The following is a 15,753-nucleotide window of genomic DNA, read 5'->3' as shown; positions in this document are numbered from 1 at the left end:
GACTAAATTAATCATGAATCTCTAGGGGGTCCTGGGCATCAGTATATTTTTTAAGTGCCCAGGTTATTTTCATGTGCAGCCTGGGTTAAAAAAATCACTGGATTAGCCATTGGGTCAGCACCAGATTGGGAGCACTTTGAGCTTTAGCCTGTGAATATTGGGGAGCCAACAGCAGCAGGGCTCAGGAAGTGTCTTCATTCAGTAATTTATTTTTTCATTCTACAATGAGTTCCTACTAGGAACTGGGAATACAAAAACATATAAGACGCACTACCTACGCAGACAAGAAGTTTACAGTCTTGCAGGGGAGATACCAATCTGGGTTTAATGAAGTATTTTAGATGCTGTCATGAAAGGCTCAGTTAAGAGTCAAAGGAGAAGATGGTCAGTTCAGTCTAGGTTGAGGGGGGAGAGTCAGGAAATGGTACACAGAGGTAAACAGAGGCTGAGGTTGATGGCTAAGTGTTTTCAGGTAAACAGCGCAGAAGGGTCTCCCTCCTCCATCTCTCTCCCTGTCTCTATATATGTACACTTATTTATAATTATTTTGTATATTCATATGTAATATAAAAATGTTTATAAACATAAATGCCTTACGTGTGTGTGTGTGTGTGTGTGTGTACAGAGAGAGAGAGAAGATCTTTGTCTCCCTAGCTGATTCCAATCCTTTTCTCTTCCCACTCCCAGGACCACTAAGTGGGAAGTCTCTAAATCCCCTTTCATCACTAAAATTATATAATCTATAATGACAGTTTGTTACATTGTACCAAGTCTGAGTCTATACATAAACTGTATATTCTTTTACTGATGAGAAATGGGAGATTTGAGAAGGTTCTTGAACCTTACAAGCAAGAGTATGTTACAAGGACAGAGTTTTACAGTAGAATCCCAGCATTAGAAGATTTTTCCCTCATCTATTCTTTATACTTTATATATGTGGGCATAACAATGTTCGTGTTTGCATATTTCACGTTTCACATGCTACCCTTTTGATGTTGAAACTCCTCTTAAGTGCTCTTTTGTTTGTATTCTCATCATGCCTAGTCATGTTCTCAGTTTAACATTCTCTATTTTTTTCTGTTACTTCAACATGTAGTCATTCAGTTGTGCTCTATTCCAAACACACCTGGATGTTGGGAAATACAAAGAGGACATGTGTTTTGTCTTCAGGATACTTGCATTTTGGGGTGACGACACGCAAACGATTGCAGTATTGTGGGTACATTCCATCATAGGTGGAGGTACTGGGTAAAGACGTTCTGATGGGGAAGGCAGAGTAAGTCCCTCTGAGCAACTCAAGGAGAGTTTTCTCATAAGAGTGATGCCTGAGCAAGGATGACAGAGGAACAAAAAGGCCTTCCAGACACAGAGATGAGCATGTGCAAAGGCCCAGAAGCATGTCAACAATGAACTGTGTTGGGGAAATGCAAATCATTTGCTATTGAGTAGACCTTAGCATGGTGGCCAATGAGTCTGGAGAGGGGGGGACAGACGAGCTCATAGGGGTGCTTGTATGACATCAGAAATGGTTTAGGTCTTACTCTAAAGGAGGTGGCGAGTCACTTAAGTATTTTAAGCAGGGAACAACTGGGTCAGAATTGTGTTTTGAAAAGAGCACATGGCAGCATGGAGGGTACAGTCAAAGGGTCAAGGAGACCAGTGAGGAGGCTGCTGTGATAAAGCGCACAGACTGGACCTGTGGTTGAGGAGTAGATGTGCTATGTTCTTAAAGGCCACCTTAACAGGATCAGATGGATTGCACACAAGGGTGAGGGAGGAGGGGTCTAGAATAATGCAAAGGGATGTAGATGGCATGGTGGTTGTTGGATTTCTGGTGTAAAACTCCAGAAAATAAGCAGGTTGTAGGATTGTGCAGAGGAGAAATGAGTTCAGTTTTAGAAAGGCCAAATATCGGGGCGCTTGGGTGGCTCAATCAGTTAAGCATCCGACTGGGACTCAGGTCATGATCTTACAGTTTGGGGGTTCAAACCCTGTGTCAGACTGTGCTGACAGCTCAGAGCCTGGAGCCTGCTTTGGAGTCTAAGTCTCCCTCTCTCTCTGCCCCTCCCCTGCTCATGATCTGTCTCTCTCTGTCTCTTAAAAATAAATAAACCTTAGGAGGGCCAAATGTGAAGTGTTTGCAACTAAATGTGTACATCAGGAGCTTCCATGGGAGAAGAGAACCAAGCAGGAGGTTCGACCACATGTACAATTAGTATCTAAAGCCAGATGAGCAGTACAGTGGGTTGAGACAGGACAGTTGGATATGTTAACATTAAGGGAAATGGGAGGAAAGAAGAAACATTTTCATTTTGGTTGAAATTTTCCCCCAAGGTTGAGAAATCACTGGATTAGAGAAATGAGGTGGATCTTCTGCTGTGACAAGAGTCATGAATTAAAAACCAAAGTAAAGGGGCGCCTGGGTGGCTCAGTCAGTTGAGCGACCGACTTTGGCTCAGGTCATGATCTCAAGGTTTGTGAGCTCAAGCCCTGTGTCGGGCTCTGTGCTGACAGCTCAGAGCCTGGAGCCTGCCTTAGATCCTGTGTCTCCCTCTCTCTCTGCCCCTCCCCCACTCGTGCTCGCTCTCTCTCTCTCTCTCTCTCTCTCTCTCTCTCTCTCCCTCTCAAAAATGAATAAATGTCAAAAAAAAAAATAGGAAAATTTCAGGATGGTTGGAGGTGGGGAAAGGAGGGAGCCCTTAAGAATGGTGTCAGGCCATAGGGAGGTCTAGGAAGATGAAGACTAGAAGGAGGTCAGGGTTTAATGATTAAATTAGAAATAATAATGTGTGTTGTATTTTTTAATAGCAACGAATAGAAAATAATTAAAAGTTCCATTAGTAAAAATAATATGGTGGAAGAAACTGAAAGGACAAGGAAGTTTATACAGGAAGTGAAAAACTCAAGTGACAAATCAAAATGTATGTGTGTCAGGTGGGAATGTGTGTATATGCCCAGAAAAAAAGCATTCACTAGAATGGTCCCTGGGTCATTGGACAACAGGTGATTTAAATTTTCTTCTTTGAGCTTTACTGTAACTTCCAGATTTATTTATTTATTTATTTTTGGCTTTAAAACATTTTATTAAGGGCACCTGCGTGGCTCAGTCAGTTGAGTGTCTCTTGATTTTGGCTCAGGTCATGATCCCAGGGTCATGGGATCAAGCACTGCATCAGGCTCTTTGCTGAGCATGGAGCCTGCTTGGGATACATGCTCGCTCACTCTCTCGCTCGCTCTCTCTCTCCCTCTCCCCCTCCCCCCCTTCCCCTTCTGCCCCTCCCCCACTTGTACACGTGCTCACATACACATGCTCTCTCAAAACTAATTTAAAAATTTTTTAATTCCCTGGTCAAAACAATTCTTAAAAAAAATAATAATAATAATAATACATTTTACTAGAATCTGAATTGCTATTTAAGTGCCCTAGAATCTCTAAGCATTTTTTTCTCCCCAGTAAGTTGACTGCTGCTCACACAGGTTAATGCAGGAAAGATAAATAGAAGTTCCTAGGATCTGCCCAACCCCGGATAGAGGACACCCTTTGTGTCAGCAACACGCATGGTAGCCAGGGAGAAGGCAGGTGGCTCTTTGCGTCTCATCACAGCCTGTAGACGGAAGTGGCAGGAGCCATGACCTGGGCATCCCTGCCGCCCCAACAGCACTTCTCCAAGAGGGTAAAGTTCAAACTTCAGCCCTTCAGTCACCAGAGGAAAAAAGTATTTGAAGAAGTTGGAGGACATATGGGGTGCCTTAAGTGGATTGGCACCCATGTAGTTTGATTTGACATAATTTTGAATTTCTATTGTGTGCTTTGATTTAATTGTGAATCCTAAGGAGAAGAGGCAGGCAAAACATATTTATCAATGTGATTGATAAAATTGACCAGATAAAATTGATTATAAAATTGGTCAGATTATTCTAGAGCTTAATCTCTCATCTTTACTATCTTTGTTGACTTTTCCAAAAGGGTACTGGCTTTACAAAGATAGCAAACAGACATAATAAAATATTGTGATAATTCAGTATCAATTTATTGACCCCTGTCATTATATTTCCTTTTTTTTAGTATAGGAGAACCTTTTATCAGTGCACTCTGCTCTTGTTCATGTGTCCTTGAATAAAAATGTTGGCAAAGATGAAACCTTACCAGTGTAGTCCCTAATCTACCCTAATTTATTTTACAGTATGTGCGTTACTTTCTTTCATTTTCCTTACCCACAGAAGGAGCTCAAAAAATGGGATGAATTTGAAGATATTTTAGAGGAGAGGAGGCATGTCAGTGACTTGAAGTTTGCAATGAAATGCTACACACCTCTTGTCTATAAGGGGATTACTCCTTGCAAGCCAAGTGATATTAAATACAGTGTTCTCAATTCTGAAGAGGTTCATTATGTCATTAAACAGGTAAGTGATTCCCTCTTCAACCACAGCCAACAAGGAACAACATAGGTTTGAACTGTGCAGGTCCACTTAGAGTGGATTTTTTTTTTTTTTAATAAATACAGTACAGTACTGTAAATGTATTTTCCTTATGATTTTTTTCTTATGATTTTCTTAAAAATATATTCTCTAGCTTATTGTGAGAATATAGTATATAATACATATAACATGGAAGATACGTGTAAATCAACTGTTCATGTTATCGGTAAAGCTTCCAGTCAATAGTAGGCTATTAGTTAAGATTTTGGGGAGTCAAAAGTTACGCATGGATTTTCAACCGCATAGGGGGTTGGCACCCAGCCCCCACGTTGTCCAAGGGTCAACTCCAGTCTGATAGGGAATGACAACAGTTGTATAATCCATTGAATTGACAATGAAATCTGATATGCTGACAGGAGCCCAGTATACAGGGGCGCTAATTACTTATAAGGCAAATAATTTGTGTAGGGAGTTGGGAAAGCGATTTTTTTTTTTTTGTCCATAGACTGATGAATGGATAAAGAAGATGTGGTCTATATGCGTGTGTGTGTACACACACACACACACACACACACACACACACACACACAATGGAATACTACTCGGTGATGAAAAAGAATGAAATCTTGCCATTTGCAACAATATGGATGGAACTAGAGGGTATTGTGCTAAGTGAAGTAAGTCACTTAGAGAAAGACAAATATCTCATGATTTCACATATCTGTGGAATTTGAGAAACTCAACAGATGAGCATAGGGGAAGGGAAGGAAAAGTAAGATAAAAACAGGGAGGCAAACTGTAGGAGACTCATAAATACAGAGAACAAACTGAGCGTTGCTGGAGGGGAGGTGGGTGGGGGGATGGGTTAAATGGGTGATGGGCATTAAGGAGGGTACTTTTCAGGATGAGCACTGGGTGTCCTATGTAAGAGATGAATCACTGGGTTCTACTGAAGACAAGACTACACTGTATGTTAACTTACTTGAATTTAAATTAAAAAAAAAAAAAGAAAATCGATTTTTTTTTTAATGATGCTTACCTAAAAGATGATTAGGGGTTGTCCAGGTGAAGTGGGTGAAGAAATGTTCCTAGCAGAGCAGATAACATTTTCCCCGTGGTTTTCAAATTTCACTGCACATTAAAGTTGCTGGAGAAGCTTTCAGGAATCCCTGTGCATAGATCTCACCCCCATATGAATTGAATCAGAACGTCAGAGGGAGGGAACCAGACATTCTAGTAGTAGTTTTTAGAGAAGCCCAGTCAACTCCAAAGTATAGCAAAGTTTGGGAACCACCGGCTTATTTTAAAGACTAGAGAGCATGTGTACTCAGTACTAGAAGCAGGTCCAACCAGACCGAAGAGGGCACAGAAGGAGTAGTGGTAAGAATTGGAACTGGAGAGGGAAGCAGCGGCCACATGGTGAAGGGTTTTATAAACCATCCAGAGGAATTCGATTTTATCCTACATACAGTGCAAAGTCATTGAAAGGTTTCAGGTTGGACTGTGGCCTGATCGGTTTATGTTTTAGAAGCACCGTTCTGCTCCAGACGGAGAGGGGAAGTCTGGTTATGATGCTTTTGCAATACTCCCTTTGTGGGATCACACTTGCCTAGACCAGTAAGTGGTCGTAGAAACGAGTTGGACAGATTTAAGAGGTGGAGTAGACCTTATTGAATGAAGGGAAGGGCAAGAAAGACTTAGAAATGAGAGCACCATTCATTGCGATAGGGAGCCGAGGAGAAGGAATGGACTGGGGAGAAACACTAAGTTCTGTCGTGGACGTGTGATTTGAAGGCAGCAGGATAGAGGCATTCAGTGGGCAGGGCTACAGCTTCCTGGCGGCAGGCCCTCCCTGTTCTGTTGCCCAAGTGCTCTTGTGCCTTGAGGTGAACCTGGAGAGATCTTTGCTTCATTGACTTTTAAGCGGAATTTAGTCAGCTGTATGGCCTCAGAAAAGCTCTTGATCTCTGCTGTTTTCTTCTGATTTGGATGTATGACCTGTGCTCTTAATCCTTTTGTTTTCATCTCTCTGTCATGATCTGTCTTGAAGAAACAATTAGTCTTCTCTGGTTGGTCCTATTCCATCAGCGGCATGAAGTTTCCTCGTCAATTAGAAGCCAAAGACAGTGGTTCTCAATACCGGCTCTTTGACAGAACTTTTACAAAAAGTTAACTGTTATTATCCACCAGTATATACACTCCATGAAGGCAAAAATTTTATCTCCCTTAATGACTTTTTTTTTTTTTTTTTGCTGTATTCCTAGTGCCTAGCACATAGTACACATTCAGTAAATATTTCTTGAATGAATGAATAAAAAAATATGCTTTGGTCCTGTCCACAGAGATTCTGATTTAATGACTCTGGAATAGGACCCAGGCATCTCTTTCTTCTTCTTCTTCTTCTTTTTCATATTCTTTTTAAAAGCTTCCCAAGTAGGAGTGCCTAGGTGGCTCAATTGGTTAAGCATCCGACTTCAGCTCAGGTCATAATCTCACGGCTTATGAGTTTCAGCCCCGTGTCAGGCTCTGTGCTGACAGCTCAGAGCCTGGAGCTTGCTTCAGATTCTGTGTCTACATCTCTCTGCCCCTCCCCCGCTCATGGTCGGTCTCTCTGTCAATAAACAAACATTTAAAAAGTTAATAAAAGCTCCCCAGGGGCGCCTGGGTGGCGCAGTCGGTTAAGCGTCCGACTTCAGCCAGGTCACGATCTCGAGGTCCGTGAGTTCGAGCCCCGCGTCGGGCTCTGGGCTGATGGCTCAGAGCCTGGAGCCTGTTTCCGATTCTGTGTCTCCCTCTCTCTCTGCCCCTCCCCCGTTCATGCTCTGTCTCGCTCTGTCCCAAAAATAAATAAAAAACGTTGAAAGCTCCCCAAATAATTCTAGTGCATAGCCAGATCAAGCGTGAGTGACCCAAGCCAGTGTTTCTCAAACTTGGCTGTGCTACTGAGAAAAAAATCCCATAATGTAGGTAGATTGGAATTGTTATAACTCAAGATTATGTAACCCAACTGGGCTCTCTGTAATTCTTGTTACTCAGGAATTCTTTGTTTCCCCAGTGAAGTCTCTTCCATTCTCCAAAATGACAGTGTCAGTGTCCGTCCCATTCTTTCTGAGCCTCCCATCTCCCCGCCTTACCCTCAACATGAGATTTTTCTTCTTGCTTCACAAAAAAATGTAAACCATTATATGACCACTCTCAACTTCCTGTGATCAAGCTACTAATTGACCTGCATCTGATACCCATAATTCTCCTCTTCCTTCCTGTTCAGAGGGGACAGGGAGCCCTTTCTCCTGTTGGGAGTTCAGTCCCTCCCCTACTCCTTTGCTCTGAACTTCACTTGCTCCCTCCTCCTCCGGGACTTTGTTTGCTCGATTGTCCTCCCAAATGTCTTTAACTTTTTACTGTTCTTTACTGCTTTACATCCTCACTGAACATGCTTAATTGTCTTCCAGCTTAAATCAGCCTTTGAGCACATCTGTTCCCCCTTATGACTCAGCACTTCCTTTCCCTGTTGTGTTCTACTCTTAGAAGCAGCTGGCTGTTTTCTGTACTTTCTCACCCTTTGTGTATACGCAGCTCCAGCTCACTGGAATCTGGTTTCCAACCCGCTGTAATTAATCTCTCCAGGATTGCAAATAATGACTTCCTTCCTTATGGCTAAAATCAACCTTGTTGAAATCCTTCGCAGTCTTTGGCACACTCTCCCTCTTTTTTTTTTTAGAAGTTTTTAGGTTCTCTCTACACCCAGCATGGGACCCAAACTCACAGCCCCGAGATCAAGAATCCCGTGATCCGGGGCGCCTGGGAGGCTCAGTCAGTTAGGCGTTCAACTCTTGATTTCGGCTCAGGTCATGATCTCATGGTTCGTGAGATGGAGCCCCACATCAGGCTGTGCGCTGACAGTGCAGAACCTGCTTGGGATTCTTTCCCCCCCTCTCTCGCTGCTCCACTCACACTGGCTCACTCACTCTCTCAAAAATAAATAAACTAAAAAAAAAAACAAAAAACACATGCACCACTAACTGAGTCAGCCAGGCATCCCCCCTCCCACCAAATCTTCTTGATTTCCTCCGTTGATGTGCTTCTTTTCCTTCGCTTGTGTCTTTAAATGCTGCTGTTCCTCAACTTCTTGTTCTAACTCACTCTGAGCAGTTTTATTTATTGCCAGAATTATAAGTATTTTTCTTATACTTATGTTGTTATGTTAGTAATATGTTATAAACAACAGTATGTAATAAATAATAATTACTATCTGTTGCTTCAGACCAGATCTCTTTTGAGACACATATTTTGATGTCTATTGGAATACCTACTTGGAAAATCCAAAAACCTCTCAAATTCAGGATGTCTGAATCAAACTCTCTTACCCTCCCACCCCTACCGCTGTACCACGCACACCCCCCGCCCCCTGTTTTCTGTACTCCAAGAACAACCCTGCTGTGTGCCTGCTGCTCAAACTGCAAATCTGGATGCCGTCTTCAGCTTCCTGCTTTCCCTTCATCCTAGTCAGTCACTAGGAGCGGCTCCTGTGCTCCCCTTGATAGCTCTTGTCTGTTTCTTTCCATCTCTGCTGCCGCTTCTCCAACTCAGGCTGTCTTTGGCTCACGGGAATGCAAGAGCTGCCATCAAAGTGCTTTTAGCCGAGGAAAGATGAGATTACTGCTGCATCGAAGGGACCACTCAGGTTTGTGGTGCGGAGAGCAGACTGAAGAGGGACAGCACCCGGACAAGGACTTACAGAGCTATTGCTCATCTTTTAATCTCATCTGAGGTTTCCAGGAAGAGGGTGCTGGAAGGACAGACATACCTGTTGAGCAAATGAGAAGCCCAGGTGCACAGAATAAGGGATCGGGTCATTCTCTGCTTCCGTGCTTTTGTCCAGCTTTGGAGAAGGCATTCCTTCTGAATCGACCAGCCTGCTCCCCTGAATGCCTCATGTGTGTAATTCTTTCAGAACCCCGGGGGTCATGTCCTTCCTACTCTTCAAGCCTTCTCTACCGGCCCAGCTGGCATAAGCACTTCCTGGCTGGGGGAGGGCCCTCTCGGCCACGTCTCTCTTTCCCTTCTCGGCTCAGCTCCTCAAAGGTATAGTCTGTCCTTCCCCATTCACGCCCCACTTTTAGCAGGCCATGCACCTCATCCGGTAAAGGTCACTGTGGATCTCCAAGGGACCCGATCCCAGGGGCCGTTTTAGTCTTTGCTGTATCTTAACTGTGTCAGTTTTTGTTGGGCAGTCTCCTGCAGGACCTCTCTTGACGTTTATGGTGCAACCCGGTGTAGTTCTCTGAATATCTCCCTTCTTAATCTCTTTACAGGTTCTTCCATCCACCAGGCAAGTGTTTCTCAAGGTCAAACCCTCAGGCTCCTTTATCCCTGCAGCCTCCCTGATCCATTTTGTCCAGTGTCTTCATTTCCATTTTCACCTGTAGTCTGGTGATGTCCAGACAGGATCTCTAGCCTTGGCTAGATTATCAGGGTTCAGACTTTTATCTCTGACTGTCCTGTTCCCTGAAGGTCATCTAATTTGTATGTCTCACAAACCCCTCAGAATCAGTATCCCCGCCTTCTCAACCCCTGCACCACACTGCCTTCTACCCTTGGTCTGTCTCCCCCATCTCAGGACCGCCCCACCATCCATTCTGTTGCCCATAAGAACTGAGCATCTCTCTGCCCTTCGCCTTCTCTTCAGCACCTTTTATTACCTTTGTTTGGGCCTTTTCTGTCTCTGGCCTCAACTATTTTGATAGTTCTTCAAATGGACTCCCTTTCCTAGGCTTGTTTCCTGAAATCCATCCTTACCACTAATCCACTGATTCCTCTGTTTCCCTGAAAAAGATAAAATATGGAGCTAGGTAGAGGATAATTATCCATTTGTGAAGGTACCAAATGCCACTGAACTGTTGATTTTGAAATGGCTAATTTTATGCTATATTAATTTCACCTCATTGTTTTTTAAAAAAACATGTAATTTAGGAAGCTGGGACTCCAGCATTCTACCGTCTGATCTTCTGGACCTCATCCTAAAGCAGAACATTCTCCTCTGCAAAGGATAATTATTATTTATCACATGGACTCCACACTTGTTTCCAACATGCTTGTTTAGGGGGAAGTAAAAAGAGTCAGATTAGGATTCCTTAAGGACAGAAACAGACTTGTTCATCTCCAGGCCTAGCACACGCCCATATTCGTTCTCTTTACAAGAAGATGTGGTGTGCCATATGAATAAAGAGAGTTCCATTGTGAGGTCATTGATTTCACTAGTTACCCTTTGATACTTGGGAGAGTTTTGTCCCAGTGACCTCTATATCTGAATAGTTTAAACGGTTATTGTGACGTAATCTGGCATTTTTACCTTATATATTACTCTGTAATAGCATTGAGCAAGCAGATGGAGTGCTGCAACATTCTAGAGAAAGAAATTGCTAAATATGTATTCTAGGACACTAATACACGGGCAACAACTTATTTTAGAGAATTTGGTTGTAAGCTTATTAACAAATCAAATGAAAGGTGAGAGGTTTTCTTTAGTCTAAAATACTATCCTTGAAAGACGATTCTCTTTGAATTTCTAGTCTGTGAGGTTATCTAAATAGGATCATTCATCTACTGTGGTTATATTGGAAAATAAATTATGTCAATTTAAATGAAAAAGAGAGCGTAGCATTTTTGAGCTATATAGTATTGGTCCATTTGGAACCAGTCATACTGGCTTGAGGGAATACCGTTCTGGCTTCTTTCCTTCAGAAACGTCTCCCTGCTTTTCCTTTTCCTTCTAGCTTTCCAAGGAATCCCTTCAATCCGTCGATGTCCTCCGAGAGGAAGTTTGTGAGATCTTGGATGAAATGAGCCACAAACTGCGTCTGGGAGCCATCCGTTTTTTTGCCTTTGCGCTGAGCAAAATATTTAAACAGATTTTCTCAAAAGTGTGTGTAAATGAAGAAGGTATTCAGAAAGTGAGTATTGCTGGTTAAAAAACAACCTCTTCTTCTACCTCTCATGATACAATCAACGCAGAGACATCTCACTCTGCACCAAATGAGCAGGCCCTTGGCATCGGGCATCCAGGCTGGCCGGAAGAGGCTCTGCCTCTCTGGAGGGTGATGTTTGTCACTTTCAGATCTTCAGACTTGAGATTAAGTTACTTAGGTAATACTTACAGGCTAACCTAATGTCAGATGTCCATAAAGTTACAGAAGTAATGCCGAGAATTTCTGTACGTGGTTCACCTGGATTCCCCTCCAACATTTCCTTCATCCTTTTCCTCAGTTCTCCGGTGTGTTTTTCCCATAAGCGGTTAGGATACTCCCATCTGGCGCAATTATCAAAATAAGCAAACTGACATTTAACGCTAGAATACAGACCTCATTCGTAGTCCACCAGTCACCCCGGTTATGTCTTGTACAGCAAAAGAAAATCCTCTATCACGCGTCACATTCAGCTTCCTTATCTCTGTAGACCCTTTTAAGTTAGAACAATAACTCGGCCTTTGTTTGTGTTTCATATTAGTTTTGGAAACAAAACCCAAAAAACAAAACCAGACCCGTTGTTTTATAGCTTGCCTTGATTTGGATTCGAGTGATGTTTTCTCAGTGGGAAAACATTGTGTCCTTCTCAGTGCAGCAGGTCAGGAACACAGTGATGTGCACTTTCAGCATTTGGTCAAGGTGGTATTTCCCTTTGTAATGAGTAAGTATCTTGTGGAGAGATGCTTCAAGAGGGGTCCGCCTTACTTCCTCCATTAGTTTTTACATTGACTGATGATTTTTGCCTGAACCAGTTATTACTCTAATGATTGCCAAATGGTGATTTTTCTAATTCCATCACTGTTGTTAACAGCCTGCTTCCCTCTGAAAGGAAGAGCTTTTCCTATTTTTATTCATTTGTTTTTTAATATCATTTTTCCTCTTACCAAGAAGCTCTCACCTTCATTGACCTGCCTGTACATGTCTTTTAAGGTTTTGTTTTATTCAGTCATTTACTTTCAAGTATTTCTTCTTTTTTTCCTCCTCTATTTTCTAGATTGCTGACTTACTCTCTGGATCTCTGTCAAAGAATGTTTGATAAAGCCACCCAGAGAGGGGCACCTGGGTGGCTCAGTTGGTTGAGTACCCACTTCGGTTCAGGTCATGATCTCACAGTTGGTGGGTTCGAGCCCTGTGTCAGGCAGTCTCTGTGCTGACAGCTCGGAGCCTGGAGCCTGCTTTGGATTCTGTGTCTACCTCAGTTTTTGCCCCTCCCCTGCTCGTGGTCTGTCTCTCTCTGTCTCTCAAAAATAAATAAACCTTAAAAAAAAAAAAAAAAAAAAACCATCCAGAGAATCTTGACTGGTGTTGACTGGCCATGTCTTCTTTTTTTTTTTTTTTTTTAATTTTTTAACATGTATTTATTTTTGAGAGACAGAGAGAGACAGAACGTGAGCAGGAGAGGGGCAGAGAGAGAGGGAGACACAGAATCCGAAGCAGCCTCGAGGCTGAGCTGTCAGCACAGGGCCCGATGTGGGGCTCGAACTCACAAACCGTGAGATCGTGACCTGAGCCAAAGTCAGATGCTTAACCGACTGAGCCACCCAGGCGCCCCTGGCCATGTCTTCTTAACTGATCACACATTACCTTGCCTTGGCCAATTATAGTTAGATTAAAAAAGAAAAGAAAAGAAAAGCAGGTAACACACTGATACGGTGAATGTATTTGAGGTGTCTTGACAGCCTACAAAATATATCTGGAGGCTCAAATTCCTTCTAACTGCAGGGCTCCCATTCTTCCTGCAGCCAGTCCAGTGTATAGAGAAATACCGTACCTCTCATTTATCCTGCTAATTCAGGTTTGTTTTCACTAATCTACCCGAGAGAAGCTTTGTTCCCTCTTATTACACACAATCAGTCTAGCACAGTGGGTAACAGCTGACCTTTTTTTTTTTTTAAGTTTATTTTTTGAGAGAGCGCGCACCCGTGTGAGTGGGGTAGGAGCAGAGAGGGGGGCGGAGGGAGAATCCCAAGCAGGCTCTACGCTGTCAGCACGGAGCCCAATGCAGGGCTCATTCTCCCCAAAGGAGAGCTCATGACCTGAGCTGAAATCAAGCGTCAGACACTCAACCAGCCAAGCCTCCCAGGTGCCCTGACAGCTAGCTGACTTTTTAATTCAGACTGATTTCAGTTGCATCCCCAGCCTGGCCATCGATCAGATGCACGACCATGTCGCAAATGAGGAACCTAATGCTTAGGCCTTCTTTACAAATATGTGGAATTAAACAATGCGTGTAAAATGCTTCATATGTGAAATGCTTAATGTGGTGCCCCGCTGATATGTTAGTGTTTATCACTATTATTATTTTCTATGCAATTTACATTTTTAATGTTCTTGCATCATGTGTGCTTATTTCTGTAAAACTCTGAAATGTAGTAGGGGATTCTGTATGTAGCAGGGGAGGCAGAAAGACCTTGTTATCCTTAGTGTTCCCTCTGTACGTATACACATTCTTCCTGTTCTGATGTGGCATGTGCTTTTAATAATATGAAAACTGAAATGATTCAAAAGGGAACATTTGTTTTAAAGCTACAGCGAGCTATCCAGGAGCACCCAGTTGTTCTGCTGCCCAGTCATCGAAGTTACATTGACTTCCTGATGTTGTCTTTTCTCTTATACAACTATGATTTACCTGTACCAGTCATAGCGGCAGGAATGGGTACGTATTGTTTCCTCCATTTTTTATTTTAATTACAAAAATAAAAAATACTCACCAAAGCGATTTTAATAGTTCCTGAGGTGTTTGAAGATGATGGTGAAAATACCCTGTCCCTTCTTCCGTTTCAATTTTACATATTTTTATATGAGTGTTTTTACTTCTGTAGGACTGATTCCCAAAAGCAGGATTGCTAAAGCAAATAATTGTTTATCACCTCCCTTTTGAGGTAGCCAGGAAAGTTGGGATTCAAGAATACACCTTGGTTAATAAATGCAGTAAACAGTAAGGTAAAAACAGCCAGGGACTTAAGTACTTTAAAAGCATTTTCATCTGTACAGACATGTGAGGGGGTTATTTGAAAAGTAAGGAAAATGGAAAGAAGGAGGGTTTTTAAACTGATGATAGAACTCTTCCTCTCATCCGGGACTTGGTGGATTTATTCTGTGCCACTCAGAGAAAGCTGGGTAAAAAAAGAAAGGTGGATAACAAAAAGAAAAAGAAAGTCGCTCTGGACATCTGTCCAGCATGGACCACATGTGCTGGTCTGTCGTCCAGGTCGGCAGCAGTGCTAACTGAAGACCTCGGCATGATGACATCATTGAGCTGGCCACTTGCCCACTGAGGCCACGGTCTCTGGTGGGTCTGGCCGTAAACGCCAAGGCGCCCGGTGGCCCTCGAGGTAGCCTCCCAGCTGGCCTGCCCACACGGCCCCTCCTCTCCCATCAGACTGTTAGAGGTCCTTAACGGATGTTCATGTCAGGAAGTGTAATTATTTTTTTTTTTTTAATGTTTATTTTTCGAGAGAGAGAGAGAAAGAGAGAGACAGAGCTCAAGAGGGGAAGGGCCAGAGAGAGAAGGAGACACAGAATCCAAAGCAGGCTCCAGGCTCTGAGCTGTCAGCAGAGCCTGATGTGGGGCTCGAACTCATGAACCGCGAGATCATGACCTGAGCCGAAGTCAGTTGCTTAACCGACTGAGCCACCCAGGTGCCCCGGAAAGTGTAATTATTAATATCACAGGGGTGTTTTCCACACACGAAATCTTTCTTCATAGAATGTGAGTTGAGGTATTTATGGAAAGTTCCAAGACCTGCAAAAAAAGGTGATCCCCTTCTGTATTTATTTCCTAGACTTCCTCGGAATGAAAATGGTCAGTGAGCTGCTGCGGATGTCGGGTGCCTTTTTCATGCGACGCACCTTTGGTGGCAATAAACTTTACTGGGCCGTGTTCTCTGAATACGTGAAAACCATGCTACGGGTAAATGCAGATAATTCCTGAGTACTTTCAAGCTGTATTTCCTTTTCACTTGAGCTTGCTGGAGGAGCTTAAATTCTTCCTTCCCGAACGCTCAGCCACCCGTCCCGCTGCAGGAACGCACATGACCTCCGCAGCCTGTGTGACCTGCAGCCCTCTCGCCCGTGCTTTGCCCCTGCGCCCTGCGCGTGCACAGTGTTGGTTCCAAAGGCTGGATGTGGGGGGTCGGGAGCCTGGGGGAAGGAATCAAAAGAAGGGCACCTGTTGGGATGAGCATTGGGTGGTTGTATGGAGGCAATCTGACGATAAATTATATTTAATAATTATGTTTAATAATTATATTTTTAAATTATATTTAATAATATGTATTACATATATATATAATATATAAATAAATGG

At 43.0% G+C, this 15,753-nt stretch overlaps 1 protein-coding gene across 4 annotated transcripts in view; it reads left to right on the top strand.

Annotated features, from left to right (window-relative positions):
* GNPAT (glyceronephosphate O-acyltransferase) overlaps nucleotides 1-15,753 on the top strand; it is a 34,145-nt gene that overhangs the window by 4,768 nt on the left and 13,624 nt on the right. For 3 of the 4 annotated variants that reach the window (XM_019813088.2, XM_011287222.4, XM_019813089.3), the window contains exons 2-5: nucleotides 4,222-4,404; nucleotides 11,196-11,372; nucleotides 13,971-14,100; nucleotides 15,230-15,357. In XM_019813088.2, the coding sequence (XP_019668647.1) occupies nucleotides 4,222-4,404; nucleotides 11,196-11,372; nucleotides 13,971-14,100; nucleotides 15,230-15,357 (618 nt within the window). Of the gene's footprint in view, nucleotides 1-3,614; nucleotides 3,675-4,221; nucleotides 4,405-11,195; nucleotides 11,373-13,970; nucleotides 14,101-15,229; nucleotides 15,358-15,753 lie in introns of those variants that run through there. The other variant, XM_023240416.2, reaches the window with a different exon arrangement.

The sequence above is a fragment of the Felis catus genome, chromosome D2 (genome assembly GCF_018350175.1).
Source record: "Felis catus isolate Fca126 chromosome D2, F.catus_Fca126_mat1.0, whole genome shotgun sequence".
Classification (NCBI taxonomy): Eukaryota; Metazoa; Chordata; class Mammalia; order Carnivora; family Felidae; genus Felis; species Felis catus.
Note: the sequence above shows the minus strand (reverse complement) of the source record. Positions and strands in the feature narration are given on the sequence as shown.